Source organism: Schistocerca serialis, chromosome 4, assembly GCF_023864345.2.
Source record: "Schistocerca serialis cubense isolate TAMUIC-IGC-003099 chromosome 4, iqSchSeri2.2, whole genome shotgun sequence".
Taxonomy (NCBI): Eukaryota; Metazoa; Arthropoda; class Insecta; order Orthoptera; family Acrididae; genus Schistocerca; species Schistocerca serialis.
This window is the reverse complement of record NC_064641.1, coordinates 1,705,420-1,733,003: the sequence shown is the minus strand read 5'-3', so window position 1 is coordinate 1,733,003 and position 27,584 is coordinate 1,705,420. Positions and strand designations below refer to the sequence as shown.

Sequence of the window (27,584 nt, the reverse complement as noted above, 5' to 3'; positions counted from 1 at the left end):
CAAGAGGAAAATAATATTGATAAAGACAAAATTTTCAGTACACAAGAACATACAGTAGATAAAAGTAATTGTGATTCATTTAATTTAACAGAGTTTTACACTTGGGCAGAAAAGAAAAACACTTTGTTGGATGATGTAATTTGCAGTAGTTCAGAGATGTGTATGAATGAAAGAGAGAATGCATGCTGTGAGAATGAAAATGTTGGTGAAAGGGATCTGGTAACTTTAGAAAGGGGAAATAATAATTTGGGGGATAATTTGAATGTGTATGACCTGAATATGTGTAATGATAATGATGTTGTTGATAAAGTTGATAATGATGGTAATGGTATTGATGATGATGTTGAGGAAAGGTATTTCATTAGTTTAAATAGGGAGTTGGGTATACACATGGTTCAAAATGGATTAAATAGTGAGAATATTATAGAAATTCCCAGGGATGTTACCAGGATGAATAAATCTCACAAGCTGGATGTATGTGAAAGTGTGAATTTTGATGTTGTTGGTAAAGAATCTGACTACACAAATAACGATGACACATGCATAACTTCTTACCTAAGTGAATCTTTTATAGATACTAATGATACACACACATTTCTTATGAATATATGGCTGAACAGTGGAACTATTTCTTTTGACAAGAACTTTAGAAAGATGCTTATTAATGTATGTGAAACTGTATGTCCTGAGTGGTGGAAAAAGATGAGATATTTTATTTTTGAAAAGCTGAAGGATAAGTACTTCAATAGTATACAATGTGATTTGGATGAAAATTCTTGGCTATTTGAGATAATAGAGAGTACTAATGACAATTTTGTATCTTGTGCAAATTTTATAACTGTGACAAATAATACATATAATGGTATACCATATGATTCTGATAAGTATAGGTTCGGGGAAATTGAAAGTGATTTATTACATGAGGATATAGGTTCTGAGAAAAGTGATCAATTTTGCAGTCCTTATATAAAAGTTCAAATTGGGTCATGGATTGGTAAATGTTTAATCGATACAGGAAGTGAGATCTCGGGAATATCTGAAAGGTTAAGCAAGAAATTGAAAGTGGGGAAAGATTATGTTAAACTGACAGTTGTTGGGGTAAAGATAAAAGGCGCTACTGGGAAGAGCAGTAAATTGGTAAAAAGCCAGGCTTTAGTGACATTTTTAATTGAAGGCAAGTTGTTCACACATGGATGTTTTGTAATTCAGGAATTTAATGAGGATTTTCTTTTGGGTATGAATTGGATAGTAAAAGTAAATACAGCATTTGATTGGGTTGGAAGGAAACTTTTGATAGAAACTAGTGAAAGGGAATACACTCAGACAAATTTTGTGAACACACTTGGTGATCAGAGTAATGGAAATTTTGACAGTATTAATTTACTAAAAGAAAATAGATTGGAGAATATTGAAATTCACAGATTTGATACTGATGAAGTTGAATTTGGAAATTTAGTAAATTTGAAAATTTCAGAAACACAAAATTTATCTGGGGAGCAAAAACAACAGTTAGAAAATCTGCTGTGGGAATACAGTGATGTTTTTAGTGACATACCTGGTAGGGTAAAGGGTTACCAGTGTGAGCTTCAGGTAAAACCTCATGAACCATTTTTCATAAAACCATACACTATTGCAATATCAAAAAGACCTGCTGTTGAGAAAGAGCTGAAAAAGATGGAAGGATGTAATATAATAGAAAGGAGTATCAGTGCATATAATAATCCTCTAGTAGTAGTTTCGAAAAAAGATGGTGGAGTAAGATTGGTTTTGGACTCTAGACACTTAAACAAAATTTTGTTCAGACAGACAGACCATCCTAAAAATATTGATGAGTTACTCTATAAATTTACAGATATAAAATATATGTCGAGTTTGGATCTAACTTCGGGTTTTCATCAAGTACCACTTTCGGTTAATTCTAGAAAATATACTGCTTTCTTGTACAATGGTAAGAGTTACCAATATTGTGTTGTGCCATTTGGGTTAAATTCTTCTGTTTCCGAATTTATAAGAGCTTTGGATCATGTACTGGGGCAAGAACTTGCGTCTAAACTGATAATTTATGTAGATGACATTTTGGTTACAGGGAAAAATTGGGAGGAACATTTTTTGATTTTGAAGTCAGTTTGTGAAAAATTTCGAAAAGGGGGGATGACATTGAAATTAGAGAAATGTAAATTTGCAGTTTCTGAATTAAAATTTTTGGGTCATGTTGTCACAGACAAGGGAATTTTGGCAGATCCAGAAAAAATTAAAGCAATTTCAGAAATTCCTATTCCTAAGAAAAAAAAACAATTAAAGTCGTTCTTTGGGTTATGCGGTTATTACCGAAAACATATATGTGATCGGAGTCTGAATGCACCATGTTTAAGTCAGTTACTTAAGAAAAACACTGTTTGGGTTTGGGATAAAAGTTGTCAGGAAGAGTTTGATAAAATTAAGCAAGAGTTGAGGAAGCAACACTTATTACACAGACCTGATTTTAATTTACCATTTTGTTTGAACACGGATAGCAGTAGTTATGGGCTTGGAGCAGAGTTATTTCAAGAAAGAGTAGAGATACATTGTACCATAGCATTTGCAAGCAGAATGTTGCTCAAGTATGAGAAAAGTCGTAGAAAATCCACACCTTAATGCTTATCGTTTGGTGTATCCTAAGTCAAAAAAATTATTTGGTCTTAGGAATGTTGTCTCTTTAAAACTGTATAAACAGAAATCATAATTTCAAAATTTAAATAATCTATTATCATCTAAAACAAAAGTCCTTCACTGGAATATGCTTGTTAGAACAAAACTACCTGTACAACCAAGTTGTAAGTTGGCAACGTTACGTAGCGCTCAATATGAAAATCACTGGCTGTGTTGTGTGCAGTCTGTGGCTACTTTGCATTGTTGTCTGCCATTGTAGTGTTGGGCAGCGGCAGCTGGATGTGAACAGCGCGTAGCGTTGCGCAGTTGGAGGTGAGCCGCCAGCAGTGGTGGATGTGGGGAGAGAGATGGAGGAGTTTTGAAATTTGTCATGAACTGCTATATTTATATATGATGATATCAAGGTAAATACATTGTTTGTTCTCTATTAATATCTTTCATTTGCTAGCTATCCCTATCAGTAGTTAGTGCCTTCAGTAGTTTGAATCTTTTATTTAGCTGGCAGTAGTGGCACTCGCTGTACTGCAGTAGTTCGAGAAGCGAAAATTTTTGTGAGGTAAGTGATTTGTGAAAGGTATAGTGTACTGTTAGTCAGGGCCCATTCTTTTGTAGGGATTATTGAAAGTCAGATTGCGTTGCGCTAACAAAATATTGTGTGTCAGTTTAAGTACAGTCCTGTATAATTGTTCAAAGGGGACGTTTCATATGTCGACCCTTAGCTGAGGATACCTCACTGGAATCTTCTGATTTTTTGTTGTAGTTTGTGTAATTAGTGTAGATTTTGTTTATTGCTAGCGCGTAATTGTAGAGAAAATCTCCTTTGTAGTTGCAGTCTTTCATTGTTATACAGTAAAACAGTTGTGGCATGCATGTAGATTTGCACCAAGTATTTCACAGCTGCAATTAACTAGATATTATTTTCAGTGCTATGTTAATGTGTTCTCTTATTTTTGATCTTCAAATTGTGTTTTTCTGTGTTGTCGTGTGAAATACTGTGACAATAATGGTGTGTGAAAAACGTAATACTAGGCTCCAAAGTAAACTGAGAAATGACAGTGAAAATGAAAGCAGTGTGTTAGCGCCACCGAGTAATGAATTAACTGATGTTCAAAGTAGTAATTTGGTAATTGTGCATAGGGAAATGGAGCGGGCGGCAAACAATGGCGTGGACAGTGAAACAATTAGTGAAGAGGGAAGCATTATCGATCGATCGGTCGGCAACAGCTCTCCTCAGGAATCCGAAATGACAGGACACAATTTTGCAAATACTGTAGATTCAGGTTTTGCGTCCTCACCGTTTCCTCAAATGAGTCAAGACACATTTTCCGCTTGTCAAAATGTGAATGTTGCCAGTGCAAATTCACTGCCGAAAAGCACTGAGGAACATGTTTCAGACACCAGTGCATTGTTATTACCATTAATGCAACAAATGGGACAAAAGCTTGAAAAGTTGGACACAATGGAACAACACCAGAGACAAACACAGCAACAGTTAGACGCAATGGGACAAAATCTTCAAAAGTTAGACACCACACTTGAACAAACACGTGAAGATTTAACTAGTGAGTTACATAACATTGAATCGAAATGTCAAAAAGTCTGTAATGACGTAAAAATACAAATTTGTGATCATTTTCAACCCATTTTTTCGCGGCATGAAAATGTATTACAGAAGCACGAAGCAGCCATAAAAGAACTGCAAACCATTGTTCATGAAAATCACGACACCTTGCAAGCTAAAATTGACTCAGTTGCATCTACCGATTCGGTTACGCAACTTGCAAAATCTCAGGAAAACTTAAAGGACACAGTAGATACTCTGAAACTCGGTTCAGAAAAGCATTCAGAGGAAATAATTTCACTATCGGATAAAGTAGCCGAAGTTTCAGATCAGTTCACTAACTTATCTACAAAGGTAGATGATGATCTGAATAACACAACACCTGTAGCCTGCACTGACACTGAAGAGTATGTAGAAATTAGAAAATTCAAACAAAATCAAAATGAAATCAATACACAGTACAAAAGAGAAATCCGGGAAGTGCAAGATCAGTTGGCACAAGTAGTATAAGAATTACGTATTTCAGAGGACACTCGCGCCCCAATATGGGAAGAGGGACATAGAAATAATAACACAGCGCATTTCGGAAATTATGACAGAAATTGGCAATGTGCACCGAATTTTGAGATTGAACAGCCGACACGACGTAACAATGACCGACATGCGACTCGCCGACATGATGATTTTGACTATAAGCTGTTCATTGCTACTCGTAAATTCAAAACATTTAAGAATTCCGGCAACGACATTCATCCACAAGCGTGGCTCCATCAATTCTCTCATTGTTTTCCTCCCAACTGGTCATTAGAACACAGATTAGAATTTATGTGTGGCTATTTAGAGAATGAACCAGCTGTAAGAATGCGATCGGTCATTCACGATTGTCACAGTGAAGGAGAATTTTACCATGCCTTCCTCTCAGCATATTGGTCTCAAGCTACACAAGACCGAGTAAAACATAGCATCATGATGATGAAACACTTTGAACAATCTGAATTTTCCAGTCTTGTGAAATATTTTGAAGACATGTTGCACAAGAATCAGTACCTGCCAAACACATACAGCCCCTCAGAACTCATCCGCATTTGCTTAATCAAATTACCTGAACATTTACGGCATATTATTTTAGCAGGACGTTGCAAAGAAGACATTGAGGCTTTTCAGGGACTGTTACAAGAACTGGTAATTGACACTGACAATGGGGGAACGCGGAAACAGGAGCACAACTATTACAGGTCACATCTGTCACAATTCCGCGACGACAGAAACAATAACTGGACACGACAAGTCTATTCTTACAAAGCAAATCGTGACCAAAACAGACGCCACCCATATGACAACCATTGGCAGAGTAATAACAGTTACAGAGAAAGATCGGTTTTCCGTAGTAATGAATATGACAGAGATTACCATAGAAACAGACAATATGGGAACCAAAATAATTATTATCAAGGGAGACAGAATAACTTTAGACGCAACGGTCCAGCGCGCAGTTACGACTCAGGGAGAAATTCTCCACCACGTGACCGACAAGAAAGAAACTATGGAATCTACCGACATGACGACAGACGATATGATCGTAACGACAGACCTGTATTGCATCAGAACTGGCGGGATTCAAACAGAGCAGGGCACTTTCGACAACGTGAATTTGTAGAAGCTAGGTCTCCTAATCCCAATAACGGCGCGCGCCAACAAAGAGACAGACAATGACTCGCACCGCAGGCAGCCACCTGCGCCAGCTGGCTCAGAGAAAAATAACATAAGACGCTAGCCTTGAGAAAAATTTTAGCATTCCTCACCGATGTATACCGCATGATAATTCCGTTCACCACATTTCACATGTAAAAACGTTTATTGAATGATAATCTGCTGTCTAACTTACATTACTAGTATGCTTAGTCAGACTGTTAATATGCAACAATGTTTGAAGTTAAATATCCAGTCAAGAACCAAGAGAACTTATTTAAACAGAAATTACGAATGCATTGTTATTGTGATCAGACGACACAGTGTTATTGTGTGTGTACATTCTTGCTTGTTAGTTGCACGTTTACGTAACGACTATAAGGCTTACATACTTAGAACATTTACCAGTACTACTAATGAGATTTTAATGCAACATTTTGGTTTACTTGAAAATATATTCTGGATTTAAAGTACTTTCAGTGAGACACCAGATGGCAAAGTGGTTAGTTTATTTGACAGCTACACGACTATATCACGACGCTACTAATGTGTGACACAATTTATATTGTTGCTTTTGCGGTGTATCTGTTTTATATCTGCACAATTTTTCTGAATTCTTCTGCAAAGTAAAACATGTTTTAGTAGTAACTTTGTGGTATAGCTACAAGGAGACAGCCTTTTCTGTAGCACAACAATACGTTACAGTACAGTACTTTCTTCATCACAACAATAAGCGTAATAACTATGATATCTATACACAAAGCATTTCACTTTTGTTTATCATGAGGTAAGTACATTGACTTCTGCAGAACTTAGCTTTCGGAGGACGATAACTACGACACTTCCACAGAGATTATGTTGCAACAAGACGCACATTTAGCGGTACAGGACACGTATTTGAGTGATTGATTTTGTACTTAAAATATTTATTTTTAAAGATATTTGGAGTACAATGATACAAAGGTTTTCTGTGATACATTTCATTCCATTGCTGTAATCTGTAACACCTGAGGGTATAATTACATTAATCCTCAGGGGGGTACATGCTTACTTTGTGTACCATGTGTTTGGCAAGCACAAGGAGCCCTAGCTAATATGGTAATTGCTTATACAACTTTACACATCGGTACCATATTTCTCTAACACAGAATTACACAGCTATCTGATCATTTAACAGAGAAAGAAACTTTTTTTTTACTACATCAGTGACAGATGTTTACGTAATTACACAGTTGGATAACTTCACACTTATGAAATTGTATTTTGTCTGTACTTTGTGAACTGTTCATATTTTTTCGGAACCATTGTGATCCTATGAGAGCTTTGATTGATGTATTTGGTATGGGATTATGATTTTTAAAGTGCGTTTGAGGCAGATGACACTTTTGACATGAGCAGAGAATTTTTTTAGGTTTTGAAATTATTGGAGGAAGCTACGATGATTTTAAGAGTTGACTGAGGTGTTATGATGTTATTTTCACGACGACAATGTGTATTATGCTGTTGAGGTATGTTTATGATCAATGAGATGATGCTACCATATATGAGGAATTTGATTAAGCTACGTATTTATTATGATGAAATATTGAAGAAGTGTCAACGAATACGTATATGAATAATGAGTAGTGTTTAGGGACTCTGATTTCTGGAAAAGGTTGTTGGAAACCAAGAATCGTACTTTAAGAGTTATGAAATGTGTGTAAATGCGTGACTGTATCACAATGCCGACGAAAACTTTTTGGACACTGTTATATTCATAAGATTTTGTATCTACACATTTGCAACGCAAATTCTCCACCTCTGAAATTTTTTATATGAGACTGCTACTGTAGCGGAAACTGCTGTCGTAAATATTTCCGTAAGAAAGTTAAGTGACCACCTGCACGTAATTCGTTCTGAGCGGGCAGGTGTGCCAGCCGCCTTGAGAAAAACCATTAGGTGGTAGAAAAAAAAAGGGAGGCCAATATTCTCGCTATTGACGTTCCTTTGTAGAAAGCTTCGGAAAAACGACACAGTCGAACTTGATAACATATGATTACACTGTGGAGCTCTTAATTTATGATTTACTGAAATGCCCAATGAAATGACGAGAAATATTTTTATGTCTATACACCTGATTATGACTACTGTCTCTCTAGTTGAGAGATTTTTCTACTAACTTATGAAATGCCTAATGACTACTGAATGATGTTCTTACGCTTTACATTGTACATAGTTGCTTATTTCATTTGATATCTAGTTTCCAGCTGTGTTGCAGCATTGCTTTTATAAAATAAAATGCATTTGCTAATGTGAACACTTTCTGTCAACAGATCTATTAAATAATTATTTTATGATACACATTCTTCGAAAAAGGAGCTCTTGGAATGGAAAGAACAATAAGAAGGGACTAATAACAGTAATTGCATATATAATTTTCTTTTCTAGTACTTAGTAATTTTTTTGTAGAATTAGTTTTTGTGGTGCACCACTTTAATTACATAGACATTAAGATGTGAATAGACATTTCCCTTATCTGCATTGTTGTCTTTACTGTAATATTTTTCTGCTTGAGCTTTGACATGTTTAGGTACTAGTTATATCATTTGCTGCTGCTGATTGCCAGGCATAGTGTTACTGAATTTGACTTTGTGTTACTCTGCTAAGCTAGTTTTACTACTGATTTATTTTTCTTGTTTGCTGCTCATTGCCTTATATTAGTTGTAATATTGTTACTTACTTTGCCTATTTAATTTTTTTGTCATTGATGTTTGTGTTAATTGTTTTGTGCTGCTGCATTGCCTCGTCGCTTAGTTTAGCATCTGAGCTCAGTAGATTTAAGTTAGCTTAAGAGGGGTAGACTATATAAAAAAACTGACTATGGAGAATAGGTAAAGAATGCGTTGCGAAGTTATATGAAAAAGATTTGGGCCAAAATGAGTATTGTACACTGAGAAATAATTATACTGAAAGAAATATGAATAGAATACAGAAAGCAGGTATAGATAGGACTTTTTGGGAATAATGATGAACAAAGGGAGATCTCCATGCAAAATACTGCAGTCCAACCCAAAACTTCATATATCTTTCCTCTTATTTCATCCTTTGTTTCCACCAAAAAAATTCTATCTAAGCATGCTTACTGTATTTATATGTTCACACATTTCTTACCTCAACATTTATTTCCAAGAAAATCCTACCTAAACCTGTTTTCTGTACTTTTTATCGTATAACTTCTCAATGCATTTCTTCCAATTCATCGCAACTCATTCTCTTAGAGGCTACCCCCTCTTAATTTCTAAAATTTTTTGTGGGGAGCATGGGGGCTATGTAAGTTGGCAACGTTACGTAGAGCTCAATATGAAAATCACTGGCTGTGCTGTGTGCGTCTGTGGCTAGTTTGCATTGTTGTCTGCCATTGTAGTGTTGGGCAGCGGCAGCTGGATGTGAACAGCGTGTAGCGTTGCGCAGTTGGAGGTGAGCCGCCAGCAGTGGTGGATGTGGGGAGAGAGATGGCGGAGTTTTGATATTTGTCATGAACTGCTATATTTATATATGATGATATCAAGGTAAATACATTGTTTGTTCTCTATTAATATCTTTCATTTGCTAACTATCCCTATCAGTAGTTAGTGCCTTCAGTAGTTTGAATCTTTTATTTAGCTGGCAGTAGTGGCGCTCGCTGTATTGCAGTAGTTCGAGAAGCGAAGATTTTTGTGAGGTAAGTGATTTGTGAAAGGTATAGTTTACTGTTAGTCAGGGCCCATTCTTTTGTAGGGATTATTGAAAGTCAGATTGTGTTGCGCTAACAAAATATTGTGTGTCAGTTTAAGCACAGTCCTGTATAATTGTTCAAAGGGGACGTTTCAAAGTATGTATATTTGCATGTATAAATTAATAATTTGATTTATTTTTACTTTTTTACAAAAAAAAGTCTCCCTAGTGAGCATTTCTGAATTTTTCTAATTTTGGAAGCTAAGTCTTCCCTGTGGGTGAAGGCATGCATGTGAGGACATGCATGCAAAGGTATAAGTTTCAAAACCAATTTTAGATAAAGCCTCATGATATATGAGCAGTTTATTGTTGTTTATACTGATGTTGTGGGGAGCAAAAGTACTCTTCATAAAACTGTGACTTGTAGTAATATTGTAGTAGAGAGGCAAGTGTATATAAACAATTGCAAAAATTTAGATAATACTGATGTATCTTTAGCTGTACTAAAAGAAGAAAATCATTAAAAAAATACAAAATAAAAAAAACATGAGTAAAAAAAAATTTAAAAAGAAAATCATAAGCAAAAAAATATACAAAAGAAAAAAAACACTACACTATATATGTCCAGTATCATTTTTACTGTACAATATGTAAGCATAATGAAATTAACATTAATATTAAAAAAAAATTTAATCTTATTCTAGGAGATGAGTTTTACTTTTCTATCATTATCAATCTGTATGCTTTATATTAGAATATTTCTCATGTATGTTTTATACCATGTATATTTGTCATGTTAAATAATTTCTTTACTTGAAATTTTTGTGTATGGGATTGATGGGGAAGTATCATTGCAACAACAGCCAGTAACAAGTCCACAGATTCAAAGAGTCCAAATTTGGAAGAGGTTATCAGACTGCATCATTAGTGTACTAATTGTGTAATACAGATCCATCACTGAGGGTGGTCGGGATTTTGTTGTATATGTCCATAACAACAAAAGCCCTGGGGAGCAGTTGTAATGGATCTGGGAGATGTTATTTTTTTTTACCGTATTTGTCGATACTGAATTGAAAATGTTTTCTTATATTTTTGTCAGAATTTATTATAATTTGTCTTATTATATGTTAATTTACTTCTGTTTTTGAGAGTAAAAGCATATTGATTACTATTAGAAAATGTATCGAAGAATAGCAAAGAAACTGATTGTGTAAAATATCTTTGACGTTGGAGTAGTCTTTGACTATAGTCAGTCCGAGTCGGAAGCTAACTCTTGGTGTGTGTTGACGGAAGAACAATGTGAAGGTCGCAGTCATAAATAATTTTGAATTATGTTACTATTATTTTTGTATTATCTGAAAAGAAGAAACTGCATTGGAAGAAACTGTATTTGAAACACCAAAATGAGAGAAACACGCTGAACCACGTCATTTTCTGCAGTCGACAACGATGCATTGTAGAATCATACTTAGACAACTGAAGCCAAGACTTATATTTGCTTGCAAACGTCTAATGGAAAAGGTACTGTCACGAAATATGGCAAATTTAAGTTTATAAAAAATAGTGACCATATTTTCAACTTGTGTAATAGCCGGGATGCCATATTTCACCTTCAATGCTAAATTTGTGATCCCTTGATGCCTAAGAACATGTTCTACCAACTGGTCCCTTCTTCTAGTCAAGTTGTGCCACAAACTCCTCTTCTCTCCAATTCTGTTCAATACCTCCTCATTAGTTATGTGGTCTACCCATCTAATCTTCAGAATTCTTCTGTAGCACCACATTTCGAAAGCTTCTATTCTCTTCTTGTTCAAACTATTTATCGTCCATGTTTCACTTCCATACATGGCTACACTCCATACAAATACTTTCAGAAATGACTTCCTGACACTTAAATCTATACTCGATGTTAACAAATTTCTCTTCTTCAGAAACGCTTTCTCTGCCATTGCCAGTCTACATTTTATATCCTCTCTACTAAGAACATCATCAGTTATTTTTCTCCCCAAATAGCAAATTTCCTTTACTACTTCAACTGTCTCATTTCCTAATCTAATTCCCTCAGCATCACCCGAATTAATTAGACTACATTCCATTATCCACGTTTTGCTTTTGCTGATGTTCATCTTACATCCTCGTTTCAAGACACTGTCCATTCCGTTCAACTGCTCTTCCAAGTCCTTTGCTGTCTCTGACAGAATTACAACGTCATCGGCGAACCTCAAAGTTTTTATTTCCTCTCCATGCATTTTAATACCTACTCCGAATTTTACTTTTGTTTCCTATAATGCTTGCTCAGTATACAGGCCGAACAACATCGGGGAGAGGCCACAACCCTGTCTCACTTCCTTCCCAACCAGTATTATATTATCTTTATTTATAGATTCTTCAATTTCTTCTTGGTAGAAAAATTCATAGTTAGGGTTGAATAGCAAGTAAACTGTTTTTGTTCAACTGATTTTTGTTTGTTTCTATTTTTCGGCCGGCTGTGCCATCTTCAGGAAACAGCTGACTAGCGTCCGCCAGGAACACCCGTTCTCTGGTAACCAAACATAAATAAAGATGCAACCTATTTGAACGCAATGTTGTACACCAAACACAGTTTACTTGTTAGTCAACCTTAAATATTATATTACCAGTTACTAATATTAACTGGGCACTCCGTAGCTTATTGGCACGCCAACTTCATAATTATAAAGCGAAGGTAAAAAAACTGGGGATGTTCTACGGTATTAAATTATTTGCATAACTGGTTCTCGACCTACAAGGCCAGCGTCAGACTTTAAACGACTTCAGTCATCAAAGTGGAGGCAACAGTGGTGTGCAACTTAGCGTTAAACAGCGAGAGTGATGTGCAAACACAGAGCAAACGTCGCCTTTGTCAGTGCAGTGGTAACGTTTCTCTGTGCAGTGGTAACGTAACTGAAAATATCACAGTTGAAATTAAGAAATGTAACTGAGCAAATCAAAAAACTTTGTGTACGTGTGTGTGTGTGTGTGTACGCGAGCGCGTGAGGGAGAGGGAGAGAGAGCGAGAGAGAGAGAGAGAGAGAGAGGGAGGGAGGGAGGGAGGGAGGGAGGGAGGGAGGGAGGGAGAAGATGAGGTGGTAGGGAGGAACACACCATCACCAAAGAACTGCACTCAAACCTAATTCGAGCACACACACACACACACACACACACACACACACACACACTCTCTCTCTCTCTCATGTATACTTACGTACAGGTTTTTCGATGTTTAATGTTAATGTTTTTCCTGTTTGTTCCGTTTACATTATTTACAGTTTTACGTTTTGAATTACAGTACCAATGCACTGCCAAACATGATTGTTTGCAGAATGAGATTTTCACTCTGCAGCGGATTGTGCGCTGATATGAAAGTTCCTGGCAGATGAAAATTGTGTGCCCGACCGAGACTCGAACTCGGGACCTTTGCCTTTCACAGGCAAGTGATCTACCATCTGAGCAACCGAAGCACGACTCACGCCCGGTCCTCACAGCTGTACTTCTGCCAGTATCTCGTCTCCTACCTCCCAAAATTTACAGAAGCTCTCCTGCAAACCTTGCAGAACTAGCACTCCTGAAAGAAAGGATACTGCGGAGACATGGCTTAGCCACAGCCTGGGGGATGTTTCCAGAATGAGATTTCCACTCTGCAGCGGAGTCGCACTTGCCGGCGAAAGGCAAAGGTCCCGAGTTCGAGTCTCCGTCTGGCACACAGTTTTAATCTGCCAGGAAGTTTCATATCAGCGCACACTCCGCTGCTCCGCTGCTACGAGCAGATGTGGTAATAGTTCGATATTCTCCTCCACCAGACCCACCATTGACTGGCTGCATGACAGGTGGCACTGTTGTGCCAATGAAACACTGGGACGCTGTCTATGTGTTTTTCATTATTTCATCGACAACAGACTACTAACAAAGTACCGTACCTGTATATCATTTATTAATCGCTACTCTTGACCTCCTAATGACATGAAGATTCACCATGAACAACACGTCATTCGGATTCCATATTAAGGCGTGGGTATTCTTCGAATCGGTTTGGGACATTCAAGTCACCGAAGTGGCATGCACTTGAGAGAATTGCACCAGGAAATGAACCACACGAAATTCTAATTATTTTAATATCTATTCTAAATGTATCTAAGTAAATAAGCGATCATTTTGTAAGGGATCCGTGATCCCACGAACATAGATATTAATATCCATCACCCAAGTCGATAGCAGACATGATTCCACTGCCGAGCGCTGCAGAAGGCAGTGAGATTAGTGTCGGGTCAAAGCAGTACTGGGAGGACTGGCAAAAAAAATGGCGGTCGAGCTGAGTACGGTGTCAATGACGGATGTGCCGAGTGAAGAGTAAACTGTAAATTCACCGGAGTGTGACAAATGAGCGCGTCCCCTTATCGTCGTTGGTTTCACCCTCATCAATATCGATTCGCGAGTGATATAAAACCAAAAGTGACAAGTGCCAAATTAAGTGTTCTGCGTCAAACGCGTCGGCCAGAAATGATCACGGATTGCAGTGAGCACTGCTTTAAATGTTAACCATCACCATTGCGTGTGACGAAGTACTTAAAATCAACAACCAATAAAAGATATAACCGTAATTAAACGTGTAAGGCGAACGTAGCAACTGCTTCAGAATTTGTGTGTTAATAGAAAATGTATATCAGTTTGTACATCGCAAAATTTGTGGTCTTCAATAATAGAAAACCTTTCAATCATTAACCACTCCGTCTGATGAAATACCCCCAAAACCACAGTAGAAAAACAGATGGCCTTTCATCCATTAAGCACACGGTCATATATTCATAATATTATATTCATAATAATTGTCTGGCAGCTCTGGTAATCACACAAAACCCAATTAAAGATATAACGGGGGTGTTTTAATTTTCTTGGAAGCCCTTCGCGGACAAAATGGTTTTCACCGTGATGTTTCATCTGGGAACATCAGATGAGTGTAACCTCAATGTTTGCGTGGTAGAGTAGTAATGGTGTACGCGTACGTGGAGAAAGTGTTTGCGCAGTAATCGCCGACATAGTGTAACAGAGACGGACAAAGGGGGAACAGCCCGCATTCGCCGGGGCAGATGGAAAACCGCCTTAAAAACCATCCACAGGCGGGCCGGCACGCCGGACCTCGACACTAACCCGCCGGGCGGCTTCGTGGCGGGGACCGGCACGCCTTCCCGCTCGGGGAGCTGTGCTTCAGACAGCACGGCTAACGGGTTGGGCACAACCGTTTCCTTACCATCCCATCGCTCATAAACATCAAGAAGTGTGCTTTATTCAACAGTTACAGGGCGTTATAAATAATGGAAAGTTATGCTCAGGTGACAGAATTCTAAAAGGATGGCAATTAATGTTGGTTAACAATACGGTAAGTGCGTTAACAGAGGTGGAAATTATGTAGAACAAGTAGATTACAGGACAGGGTTTCATCTAAAAATTAAATTGCTAAGATAATTCTACGTGTGTTATTTTCATTTAAGAACGCTAATTATTTAAAAACAATTTGTGGACGTCAGGACGTATATACATTTCATATTTCCCTAATATTATTTTACTGATGTTGCCCTTCTTATATCTACTTTAATGAAATCCTTGAACGGTTTTGCATGCGTCACTGCATACATCAGAAACTGTCTGATATATAGCTACTGAAAGGAGAACAGTCACAGTCGCAAGTATTTCCGATTGCTGATAATCTTAAGTGTAATTGCTATCCTTCTGCATGTTATGTTGGTCGTCGGTATTCAGTATTTTAATTTGAAATTTTCTCCTCAGATGTAGTGAAAATTTCATTGAAAAGACCCATCGGACATACATTACGTGATCGAATGTATCCGGACACCCCCAAAACCATACGTTTTTAATATCAGGTGCATTGTGCTGCCACCTACTGCAAGGTACTCCATATCAGCGACCTCAGTAGTCATTAGACATCGTGAGAGAGCAGAATGGGGCGCTCCGCGAAACTTTCGGACTTCGAACGTGGTCAGGTGATTGGGTGTTACTTGTGTCACACGTCTTTACGCGAGATTTCCACACAACTAAACATCCCTAGGTCCACTGTTTCCGATGTGATAGTGAAGTGCAAACGTGAAGGGACATGTACAGCGCAAAAGCATACAGGCGAACCTCGTCTGTTGATTGACAGAGACCGCCGACATTTGAAGAGGGTCGTAATGTGTAATAGGCAGACGTCTATACAGACCATCACACAGGAATTCCCAACTGCATCAGGATGCACTGCAAGTACTATGACAGCTAGGCTGGAGGTGAGAAAACTTGGATTTCATGTTGGAGCAGCTGCTCGTAAGCCACACATCACGCCGGTAAATGCCAAACAACGCCTCGCTTGGTGTAAAGAGAGTAAACATTGGACGATTGAACAGTGGAAAAACTTTTTGTGGAGTGACGAATCACGATACACAACGTGGCGATCAGATGGCAGGGTGTGGGTGTGGCGAATGCCCGGTGAACGTCATCTGCCAGCGTGAGTAGTGCCGACAGTAAAATCCGGAGGCGGTGGTGTTATGGTGTGGTCGTGTTTTTCATGTAGGCGGCTTGCACCCATGGAAGGGGGTTGTACATCTTGTTGTTTTGCGTGGCACTATCACAGCACTCCTTCTTGCTACCCACTGTTGAAGAGCAATTCGGGGATGGCGATTGCATATTTCAACACGAGGAGCACCTGTTCATAATGCACGGCCTGTGGCGGAGTGCTTACATGGCAATAACATCCCTGTGATGGACTGGCCTGCACAGAGTTCTGACCTGAATCCTATAGAACACCTTTGGGATGGTTTGGAACGCCGACTTCGTGCCAGGCCTCACCGACCGACATCGATGGCTCTCCTCAGTGCAGCACTCCGTGAAGAATGGGCTGCCATTTCTCAAGAAACATTCCAGCACCATACTGAACGTATGCCGGCGAGAGTGGAAGCTGTCATCAAGGCTAAGGGTGGGCCGACACCATATTTAATTCCAGGATTACCGATGGAGGGCGCCGCGAACTTGTAAGTCATATTGAGCCAGGTGTCCAGATACTTTTAATCACGTAGTGATTGTGTAAAGTCTTTACTAATACCAAGGAAAGCTGCATAACACTTACATTATATGCAATCTCCCTTGGGCAGTTTGCCTTCAGTGTGGGAAGAAGGACTTCGTGACGTTTTGCTGACGTGTAGTTTCCTGCATGATAGTTTGCTCACGGGGCACGGTGTCACCCATTTGGGAACAACGTCCTCCATAACTATTACGATACTGCAGTACCTGTGTTATTGCTAATTACGATACAATGTCTGGGACGACTGCAGCCGTTACGAAACACGTGAAATGAATTCGCAATTGCGAATATGGACAACTATCAGGTGTATAAGAAAATGACAACAGTGAAAATTTGTTGACGCCGTACGGAAAGTCGGGTCTGGCAGTGAGGCGCGCTCGGGTAGCCTACTGGTAAGGCGACCGCTCGCGTTAAGCGGGAAGTCCGTGTTCGAGTCCCGGTCGGGCACAAGTTTCACAGTCGTCATTCCGTAATACAGCTGATGGTTGTCCGTATTCGCAACTGCGAATACACTTCACGTCTCGCTGACTGTTGGTTGACACAACCCGAAACGTACATGAGCATCAGAAAATTCCAGGCCCCTGACTGACTGAACAGTTTGAGGCCAGAAACGTCGTTATCACCTAGTTGCGGAGTCTGACGGAGTCGGTCCAAGCGCATGGTCGTGTGTCGGTCATGTGCCGCACAAAATTTCCAACAAGTGAAAATTATCGTCAATTAAAGATAAAATCATAGTCAAAAGGCAATACAAACTGTCGCGAGCTTGCTGACAACCGTAATTATTAAATCGAATATGAATGCGACGACCGAGAACCGTTGTACGTTACAACATGTTGTTAGGCACCATTGGATTAAAGTGATGTGTGACATCACTCGTTATAAAGTTGTACTGATAGAGTACTGCTGCAGGAATTAAAGAGAATGTTGAAGGTGACTTCCTTTAAATTTACTTGAACTGTTCATTAGTGAACTTCAATTCTTCATGAAATCACACAATTTATAGTTATTACCACAGTTTCCCAATCTCAGAGATATTTTCAACGATTTGTTTCCGATCCGAATTTGTTTTTAAGACAAATGCTAGTGTGTTTTTTTACTGCCTTGTACTCTTTCCGATCGTAGCTGTCTTAGTAAACGAATGGAATAAAATGTAGTGTCTTATTATGAGTGTTTAAATAGCTTGAGTTATATTAACCTGAAGATTTGCTTTATTAATTTCTACTACTTAATTTACATCTTGTCCCCTTCTAATAATCATTTGTAGTGTTTCTTAACAAGTATTCGTTGTTAGTCGGCTTCATACGTTGTTGCAATGGATCGGCTGCCATTGTCGCAGCCTTACATGCTCAAAGCACATTCCAGTAGACGAACCTATCTTCACTCAGTTGCATGACAGCAAAATCTGATGCCGATTTATAAGCGTTATTTTATTGCAAAGTTAATTCTGACGGCGAAAATAGATTATTCATCATCCGACGGTCAGGCATCATCGTGTTAAGTATAGGCCTACGACATAGGCTTTGCCGATTTGCGCCATCCATCTCACCATTAATCGCCTTTTCTCCTTCCTGCCTTTATATTCATTACAACAAATATTAAGAACGTACTAGACGGAATTAGCGATTATGCTCAGTGTCTATGGTTCTCACTTAACAGTACTCTGACATCTCAGCGAATCAATGTGTTCACGACCTGGTACTATCAATTGCTGCAAAAGGGCGGAAAGTAGAAGATATCTATCGATACTCTTAGCTAAAAGTGACACATCTGCACATTTACAACCAGAGAGCGCACAGTTTAGTACAAGTGGACGCTGGGGGACGTACTTATCAAGGCAAGGGGAGTGTTTTAGCTGGAGCTGCCGTTAGGTGTCGTCTGAACTACCTCCACGAATTTCACATTTACGTACAAAGTGAGAGACCTTAATTCTTCCTTTCGTACGTCATTCTGCTTACTTCATCAAAAACGGTTGCCTCTGAATATCAAAGTTCAGCATCTTGGCACTAACTGCACACATGAAGATAAGGTCTGCATCGTCCCGGTTCCCAGAACTCCTGGAGACAGACGTTGACTGTGGATGTTGTATCACAGACGCAGTCCCTTTGACTGATGATAGCCATCACTAAACCCCCTAAAGATGTAAACAACCACGCAGAGCAGCGCCAAATAGATTGAGGGGCTCCGACAGCCGATCACTTCCAGTCATTCCACCAGGAAGGAGGTACACGGCTCGTGTTGTCTATAGTTCAACCATGCGTAGACGGTCAATACCGCGGTTCGATCATGTCCGCATTGTTACTTTGTGCCAGGAAGGGCCCACAACAAGGCAATTGTCCAGATCTCTCGGAGTGAACCAAAGCGATGTTGTTCGGACATGGAGGAGATACAGAGAGACAGGAACTGTCGATGACATTCCAAGCCCTTGCCATCCAAGGGGTACTACTGCAGTGGATGACCGCAATCAAGGGATTGTGGCTAGGAGGAACCCTGACAGCAACGCCACCATGTTGAAAAATAAAGCTTTTCGTGCAGCCACAGGACGTCGTGTTACGACTCACTGCGCGTAATAGGCTGCATGACGCGCAACTTGACTCCCGATGTCTCTGGCGAGGTCTGTCTTTTCAACCACGACACCATGTAGCGCGGTACAGATGAGCCCAGCAACATGCCGAATGGACCGCTCAGGATTGCCATCACGTTCTCTTCACCAATGGGTCTCGCATATGCCTTCAGCCAGACAATCGTCGGAGACCTGTTTGGACGCAACCCGGTAAGGTTGATCGCCTTAGACACACCGTTCAACGAGTGCTGCAAGGTGGAGGTTCGCTGCTGTTTTGGGGTGGCATTATGTGGGGCCGACGTACGCCGCTGGTGGCCATGGATGGCACCGTAACGGCTGTACGATACATGAATGCCATCTTCCGACCGACAGTGCAACCATATCGGCAGCATATTGACGAGGCATTCATTTTCATGGACGACAGCTCGCACCCCCAACGTGCACATCTTGTGAGTGACTTCCTCCAGGATAACGACATCGCTCGACTAGAGTGGCCAGCATGTTCTCCAGACATGAACCCTACCGAATATGCCTCGGATAGATTGAAAAGGGCTGCTTATCGACGATGTGACCCACCAACCAGTCTGAGGGATCTACGCCGAATCGCCGTTGAGGAGTTGGACAATTTGGACCAACAATGCCTTGAGGGGCATGTGGATAGTATGCCATGATGGATACATGCAAGCATCGATGCAAGAGGACGTGCTACTGGGTACTGGAGGTACCCATGTGCACAGCTACCTGGACCATCACCTCTGAAGGTCTCTTTATATGGTGGTACAACATGCAATGTGTGGTTTTCATGAGCAATAAAAAGGTCAGAAGCGATGTTTATGTTGATCTCTATTCCAACTTTCTTCACAGGTTCCGGAAATCTCGCAACCGAGATGATGCAAAACTTTTTTTGATGTGTGTATGTAGGGTGTTCGGGGTGTAAGTGCAGATATTCTGATCACTGGTACCCTCATATGCACCCACTTCAGTGTGTTACTTATTTTTCTTTGCATCAAATAGTTTTCCTGGAAACTTGTCATATTATTTACTACCTAATATTTTCTGCACTTCCGTAAATGCACAGCTAAGTGACTATGCCTGTCAGTACAGACTTCCCGTTTCGCATTCATGTTTGTACGCTTCAACACCTCATCTGATGCCTTGGGGGAATGTAAGTATCAGTGGCTTGGTCTTGTCACATGCACTTTGAGGTACTAACCAACTTAAAAACATAGTACTCCTAATCGCTATAATCATTGGTCTGCAAATGAAATAACGTCTGCTGTAATGTTTTTCAGTACACTGTTCTCAGTCACCAATAAAATATATGTGCGTTTCTTCCCCCAAAACCTTGCGTATTGTAATATCCTATGTGCCGATTACTAATCCAAAAATAATAACACAGCATTCATGAGATACGTTCGTCATCTCTTGTTCTTTCCCGTTTCCTCTAGTATTAACGCATGCGCATAGATATAAGTGAATGAAAGTGAACACAGGCGAAATGCCTGCGAATATGCGTTCGCTTTCATTTGCTGCTTTGTCAAGGCGGTTGGCAGCAGCCAGTAACAGACAGCAGGTAGAGCAGGTAGAGCAGGCAGCAGGTAGAGCAGGCAGCATCGGCGGCGACTCACCAAGGCGTGTTGCAGGCGTGCGTGAGCGTGAGGTAGCGCGCGCCCAGCTGGTAGAACATGCGCAGCACCGCCAGGGAGCTGCCCAGGGCGTGGCCGCCCTCCACGCCGATCAGGCTGGCCACCTTGCCGGCGCGGTGCGCCTCCTCGATACCTGCGCAGCGTCAGACACTGGGTGAGCTCGCGTAGCCACACTGATAACCACAGTACCAGCTGCAAGGTCGACATATACCTGAAGTAATACATGATGAACAGTACGAAACTGAATCCATAACGTAAAAGTTGTAATTAAATTTTCTTAATGACTAGCTCAGTAACCAGCGTTGGCAGGGATTGTATTCATTCCAGTTTTCTGTTAGTTTATTTTCTCCTCCCCCCCTCATTCTATCTCCTTCTCCTCCCTCACTCTTTGTCCATTTACTTCTCCTCTATCTCTCTCTGTCCCATCTCCTCCTCCCCCTACCTCTGCCTATCTCATCCTCATCTCTCTCTTTACATATGCCCTCCTCTTCCTCTCTTTTTCCCTCTCCTCCTCCAATTCCTCCTCCTCTGCCTCCTCTCTCTCTTCATCTCCTCTTTTCTCTCTCTGTTCGCCTCTCCCTCCTCCTCTCTGTCTATCCATCTGCTCCTCCTCCTTCTCCCTCTCTCTGTCCAGCTTCTCCTCCACCCTACCTGTATCCATCCTTTTCTATCACTTCAGTCTCTCCATCCCCTCCTCCCATACCTTTCTTTGTCCATCATTCCCACCCCAATAGGAGGTTTGTGGATCTTACACCCACAGTACTTCTTTCCTGATAGTATATAATATCTGTACCAAGTCATGTTGAAGTCGATCACGGATTTAGGAGACGCATTTTACTCACGTCACCACCTGTGCACACACATGTAAGATATATTTAACATATTTCACATATATTTGTACACAAATTTAAATAGTATCTCTAGCTAATGTCATCTTGCAGCTAAGTTTTCATGCAGCTAAATGTTTATGAAGTCTTGTCTCTTGAACTGTGTATCTTACAATGATATAATTTTGCAGGTACACTCAGCACCATAAGTGGATACTGTCTACTAAATGTGTCGGGAACAGAATTAGTAGAAAAGAAGTAAGAATGCGGCAGTCTTGCTGCATGAACAGCGAAAGTGTAGTAAGCTATAAACTTTTCTTCTTTCATCAATCTGTGCGGGATGGCAGTGAGAAAATTTCGTAAAGTTTGGAAATTATGTGTAAAGTTTGTTGCAGGTGACTTAAATGCTCACATTCTCGAATAAGATGCGTCTCCTGAGTAGGATTCGGTTACTTTATCAGTGTTCTAACTTCATCCGTTACTTCACCACATAGCTTTTGGGGATTGTTATAATGTTGTTATCAGATATGCATTTAATGGTGTTTATGGATTTCTGATTCATGCCGAGCTGACGGTAATTACGTGTTTTTATTTTATGAGGTACTGTTGTGGGGCGCAAGCAGCTTGAGACCTCTGGCATATTTAGACCTGTACCAACACATTCTTTCATCGCCTTGGGTTTCTCCGTCACTTGCAATGTTTCGAATCATATTGTTAAATCATAATTAGTTTATTATATGATGTCATTTACTAACTTCTTTTTCGCTCACAATTATTGCCCCCTTCTGTGTATAGGTATGTTACTTAATTAGAGGCCTTATACTTTGATGTTTTGTTGGTGTTTGCACACTTACCTATCTTTTACCTTCGTCCATCCCGCACTACATATCGCGATACAACTTGCTATGTGTCAGTTCCCATTTTGTAGCTATGTCGCTAGTGTGATACCTTTACCTTATGCTCCAAGGGAAGTAGTGTAACGTTGTCAGCTGAGATTTTGGAGGACTCCCCTTAGTTAATATGGATTTGAAGTCCTTCTTTGTACCACTCTTGTATTGCCCACCTGTTATGTAATGTAAGCGACAGAAAGTCATATCATTCTATTTTGATCTCGTATATAACGTATTTTTCGAGTATCCTTCCATGTTCTTCACATTCAGTTTTTCACGTAATATGTTGTCTGCCGTTGGGTTTTGCTTCAGGTTGCATTTTTGATGGTGTGACAATTAATTATGATATATCACGAGTAGTGATAATACTTAGGCTGCAGATATGCACACCACTGTGTACTTCATAGATTATAATGCGACGTTTTACTTTGAATGAGGATAGGTCCTCATATGAACTAGGGGTTTTCTCATCTATAAGAATTATGTTTTTTTATATTAAAAAATTGAGAACCTCCGTTCGGTTGCGCTTCTGAATGTATATTGTCTACTTTTGGTCATTCCAATGTTTGGCATGTTCTCTTCAAACTCTGTGATGCTAAAATAGTTTCAAAGATAGCCAGTATGTATACATATTGTGTTTTGTTTTGTTGTACACAGGTATTTGTCTTAACGCTGCTACTTGCATTTTGTAGTTTCTAAGTACTTTATTACTACCCGTCGTTTTCTATAAAGCTTACTATGGGACACTTTGATGTACACTACATGTATACTTTTATTATGAAGGAGCTTGAAGATGGCATACTGATTTGCCGAAACTGGCAGCGGAAATATAGTAAAATAACTTTCTAATTTACACGGATCTTTGGCGAATTTCTTTCTTCAATATTTGACCAGCCGCTGTCCGACGTCCGTCGTCCACAATGGATCAACATGGACAGAGAGAAATGTCTGACGCAAAGGACTGTGGTCAGGTCTTATGGGACCAAATTGCTGAGGTCATCGGCCCCTAGGGTTACGCACTACTTAATCTGACTTTAACTTACTTACGCTAAGGACGACACACACACACTCCCATGCCTGAGGGAGGACTCCAACCGCCGACGGGGGGAGCCGAGCGGTCCGTGACAAGGCGCCTCAGACCGCACGGCTATCTGACGCAAACATTGTTGTGAATTGCTTTGATTTCTCGTTGAATGTTCAGCTTCAGAGCATCAATACTTTGAGGGATTGAATGCATAAGCTCTCTCCTTTAAGTAGCCTCAAAGGAAAAAGGGAACGTGGAGGTCGCCGTCAACTCTTGACGAGCAGTTTATTTGCGAAAACTGCGTGAACACGATTCAGTGAGACGTTTGACGTGTGACACGTTGCTCCATCTTGTTGGAAGTCACTGTTTTCATTTTCGTAATCAGTTAGTTGGATGTAGAATTCTCTGAAAATTGTACGCTAATTTCGTGTATTGGCAGCCTAGTCAAAGAACGTTGACTGTAACGTACCCCAGTTTGTCTGACCGGGAAGTGAACGTTCGACTGTCTCGTGAGGATTGGGCGGTAATCAACACCTGGCGTTCTGCTAATTGACATAGCTATATATATGAGGCCGTACCTCGTCTGACACCAAATATGATATCGCGTCTGTCTGGCTAACATTGTTTTCGGGAAATCAGTTGCTATAATCATATAGTCTCGGCTTGTTTGTCACCTTACAGTTACACAGTTGTAACGCTTTATGGTTTCAGTTGTAATTCATGAAAAACTTTACGACAGAATGTATATTTAACACCAGATAAATTCGATCACTTGCATACTCATTTACTATCAGTAATTCTCCTTTCAATATAGGCACAGCGCAGGGTTCCTAACTCAAGGGCGCCTATTTCGTTTTGCATTTAAAACCGAACCTGTTGTACACAAATTTTTCTCCAACGGGGTGATAATTATTGAATTGTACGAAAGAAACGTAAAATAGTTACTAACTGCGGCGTACACACACTTTATTCGACATGTAAACGTCACTACAGGTATTGGAATTTAGGTTATGACATGTTCGGTATGCCTACCATCACTGGTGATGGTGTGGTGCAGACGAATAGCGAAATTCTGCATGACCCGCCGAAGTGTTGGAACACCGGTACTGTCGATGACCTCCTGAATGGCTGTTTTCAGCTCGGCAATGGTTTTGGGGTTATTGCTGTACACCTGGTCTTTAATATAGTCCCACAATAGTAGTCGCATATGTTCAGATCCGGAGAATATGGTGGGCAATTGAGGCCCATGCCAGTGGCCTCTTTGTGCCCCAAAGCCAGAATGTGGTCTTCAGAGTGCTCCTCCAGGCCAACAGTCACTCTCCTCCTTCGATCGGTTCGAGCCCCGTCTTGCAAGAACGACATCTTGTCGAAATGAGGGCCCTTTGGATAACAGGGCTGAAATCATCTTCGAAATCCTTCACGTACCGTTGCGTAGTCACGGTGCCACCAAGTACTATCGCACTGTATATTCTGCGACTGGACACTGCACGCCACACAGTCACTCGTTGAGGGTCAATACACATCTCGATCGCGAAATACGGATTCTCAGTCGTCCAAATGAGCCAGTTTTGTTTATTGATGAACCCATCCAAGTGGACTAAACCAAACCATACGCATACTAATTCCCACCATGCTCCTTGGCCAACTGTGAAGTTTAAACGTCCTAAATGGCTCAAATGGCTCTGAGCACTATGGGACTCAACTGCTGTGGACATCAGTCCCCTAGAACTTTGAACTACTTAAACCTAACTAACATAAGGACAGCACACACATCAATGCCCGAGGCAGGATTCGAACCCGCGACCGTAGCAGTCGCACGGTTCCGGACTGCGCGCCTAGAACAAACGTCCTAACTCCAACCATTCAGAAGTTATGACGATCTTGTTTCATATAGATCATTATTTGTCACCCTGTATCTCGTGTATGATACTGTTAACACGGCTCTTGGCATTCGGAAATTTTGCTACGAACACTTCGCGTGTGCCTTCAAACGAGTGAAAACGAATATAGGTCTCAAATACAGCTTTCCCCTCCTGGACTGAACGAAGAATTTCACACAACAACTACGTTCATGGTAATGCACTGCAATGAAACGTAGTCAGCACTGACACGCAACCATATGACAATGCAATAACTATCGGTAGTAACGTTTACATATTCACTAGTCATGCTAGTTTTGGGAGAGTCTTTCATAAATGGCGTAGGCCAGTTTTTTCATTATAGGTACACTTTTATGTTGCTGAGATGCAACAACGCGCACTTAAGAGTCTTTGTGCTCGACAATATGTTTTACGGTTGCCTGTTTCAGAATGCGTGCTAGTGCGGTGGTTGTTGAAATGGAGTCTACAAATATGGACTGGTAGTCAGGATATGAGACATCAATGAACTTTGAACTTTTGTTCGAATATCTTGGCATAACTTTCTTACTGAAACTCAATAATAACTTACGACAAAGAGTATAATAAATTAACAGTGCACCTCAATCCACTGAACTTAATCATCTCCAGCCGACAAATAATTAAATAATGCTGATGATTAAACAATTCCGCCGGCCGCGGTGGCCGAGCGGTTCTAGGCGCTCAGTCCGGAACTGCGCGACTGCTACGGTCGCAGATTCTAATCCTGCCTCGGGCATGGATGTGTGTGATGTCCTTATGTTAGTTAGGTTTGAGTAGTTCTAAGTTCTAGGGGACTGATGACCACAGATGTTAAGTCCCATAGTGCTCAGAGCCATTAAACAATTCCAGAATGAAACTTTCTGGCTGAAATGAAACTTTCTGGCAGATCAGAACTGTGAGCTGGACCGAGACTCGGACTAGGGACCATCGCCTTTCGCGGGCAGCTACCCAAGCACGACTCAAGACCCGTCATCACAGCTCCAATTCCGTCAGTACCTTCTTCCAAATTTCACAGACGCTCCCCTGCGAACCTTTCACAACTAGCACTCCTAGAAGAAAGGAGTTCGAGTGTCGATTAAACAATTTACTTTGGTCAAGGAGAGGTGTAATTCTTAACTAAATGTGTACGGATGACAAATGGTTCAAATGGCTCTGAGCACTGCGGGACTTAACATCGGAGGTCATCAGCCCCTAGAATTCAGAACTACTTAAACCTAACTAACCTAAGGACATCACACCCATCCATGCCAGAGGCAGGACTCGAACCTGCGACCGTAGCAGTCGGGCAGTTCTGGACTGAAGTGCCTAGAACCGCTCGGCCACAGCGGCTGGCAGTACGGATAACAGCTGAGTCCGGTGATAACGACACCACGCCTTTTGGATAGTTTCAGCTTCAGAAGGAATGACTGAAACCTTGCGGTGCATATTTGTTGCATCTCTTCCAGTATGGGTGCGGCGGAAAAGTCCCATTGGCGACCAGCTCATTAGTTATGGAGCAAAACAACCGTTTTGTAGAGCAAAGGGGAGAAAGATCACCGGAACAGTCTTCGCACTAGTCTTAACCGATGTCAAGCAATCACAAAAGCCTAGAAGTAGATGCCGCGTTGGGCTGTTAAGCCCCGTTCGTCCTGAACGCTGGTCTAGTACCTTAATCAGTTCAACAGTCCATGTAGCAGCGGGGAGCCACGGCTGACGACTTTTTAAAGGGGTACTACCTGCTCTGTAACAGGTAATGAACACCTAAAATCTCAACTTTTTTTAATGGAGTGGGCAGATGTCGGGGCGTGTTACACGAATGGAGTCTAAACATTCAAGTTAGAAAAAATTATCGTTTTTGTAGCCCTTGTATTCTTTGTGCACTCTGTGGTAATTTCGTCCATGTAGCGTAACTCGATAAACAATTACAGAAAACTGCAAGCAGTCACTTTTTGAACTATTGGTTTATTCCATTATCTAGTTGTCAAACAATTTCAGATTCATCCACAAAAGGTGCACATGGTAGTTACGTGTTTATTTCCACTGCGTGACGTCGGGCACTTGCTCTGTGACAAGGAGACAGATAA

At 40.6% G+C, this 27,584-nt stretch overlaps 1 protein-coding gene across 1 annotated transcript in view; it reads right to left on the bottom strand.

The window, feature by feature from the left end:
- The window catches only part of LOC126473635 (dipeptidase 1-like), a 1,495,347-nt gene that overhangs the window by 548,733 nt on the left and 919,030 nt on the right, over positions 1-27,584 (bottom strand). Inside the window, exon 8 of the mRNA XM_050100820.1 lies at positions 20,865-21,015. Coding sequence (XP_049956777.1) covers positions 20,865-21,015 — 151 coding nt within the window. The remainder of the gene's footprint in view (positions 1-20,864; positions 21,016-27,584) is intronic.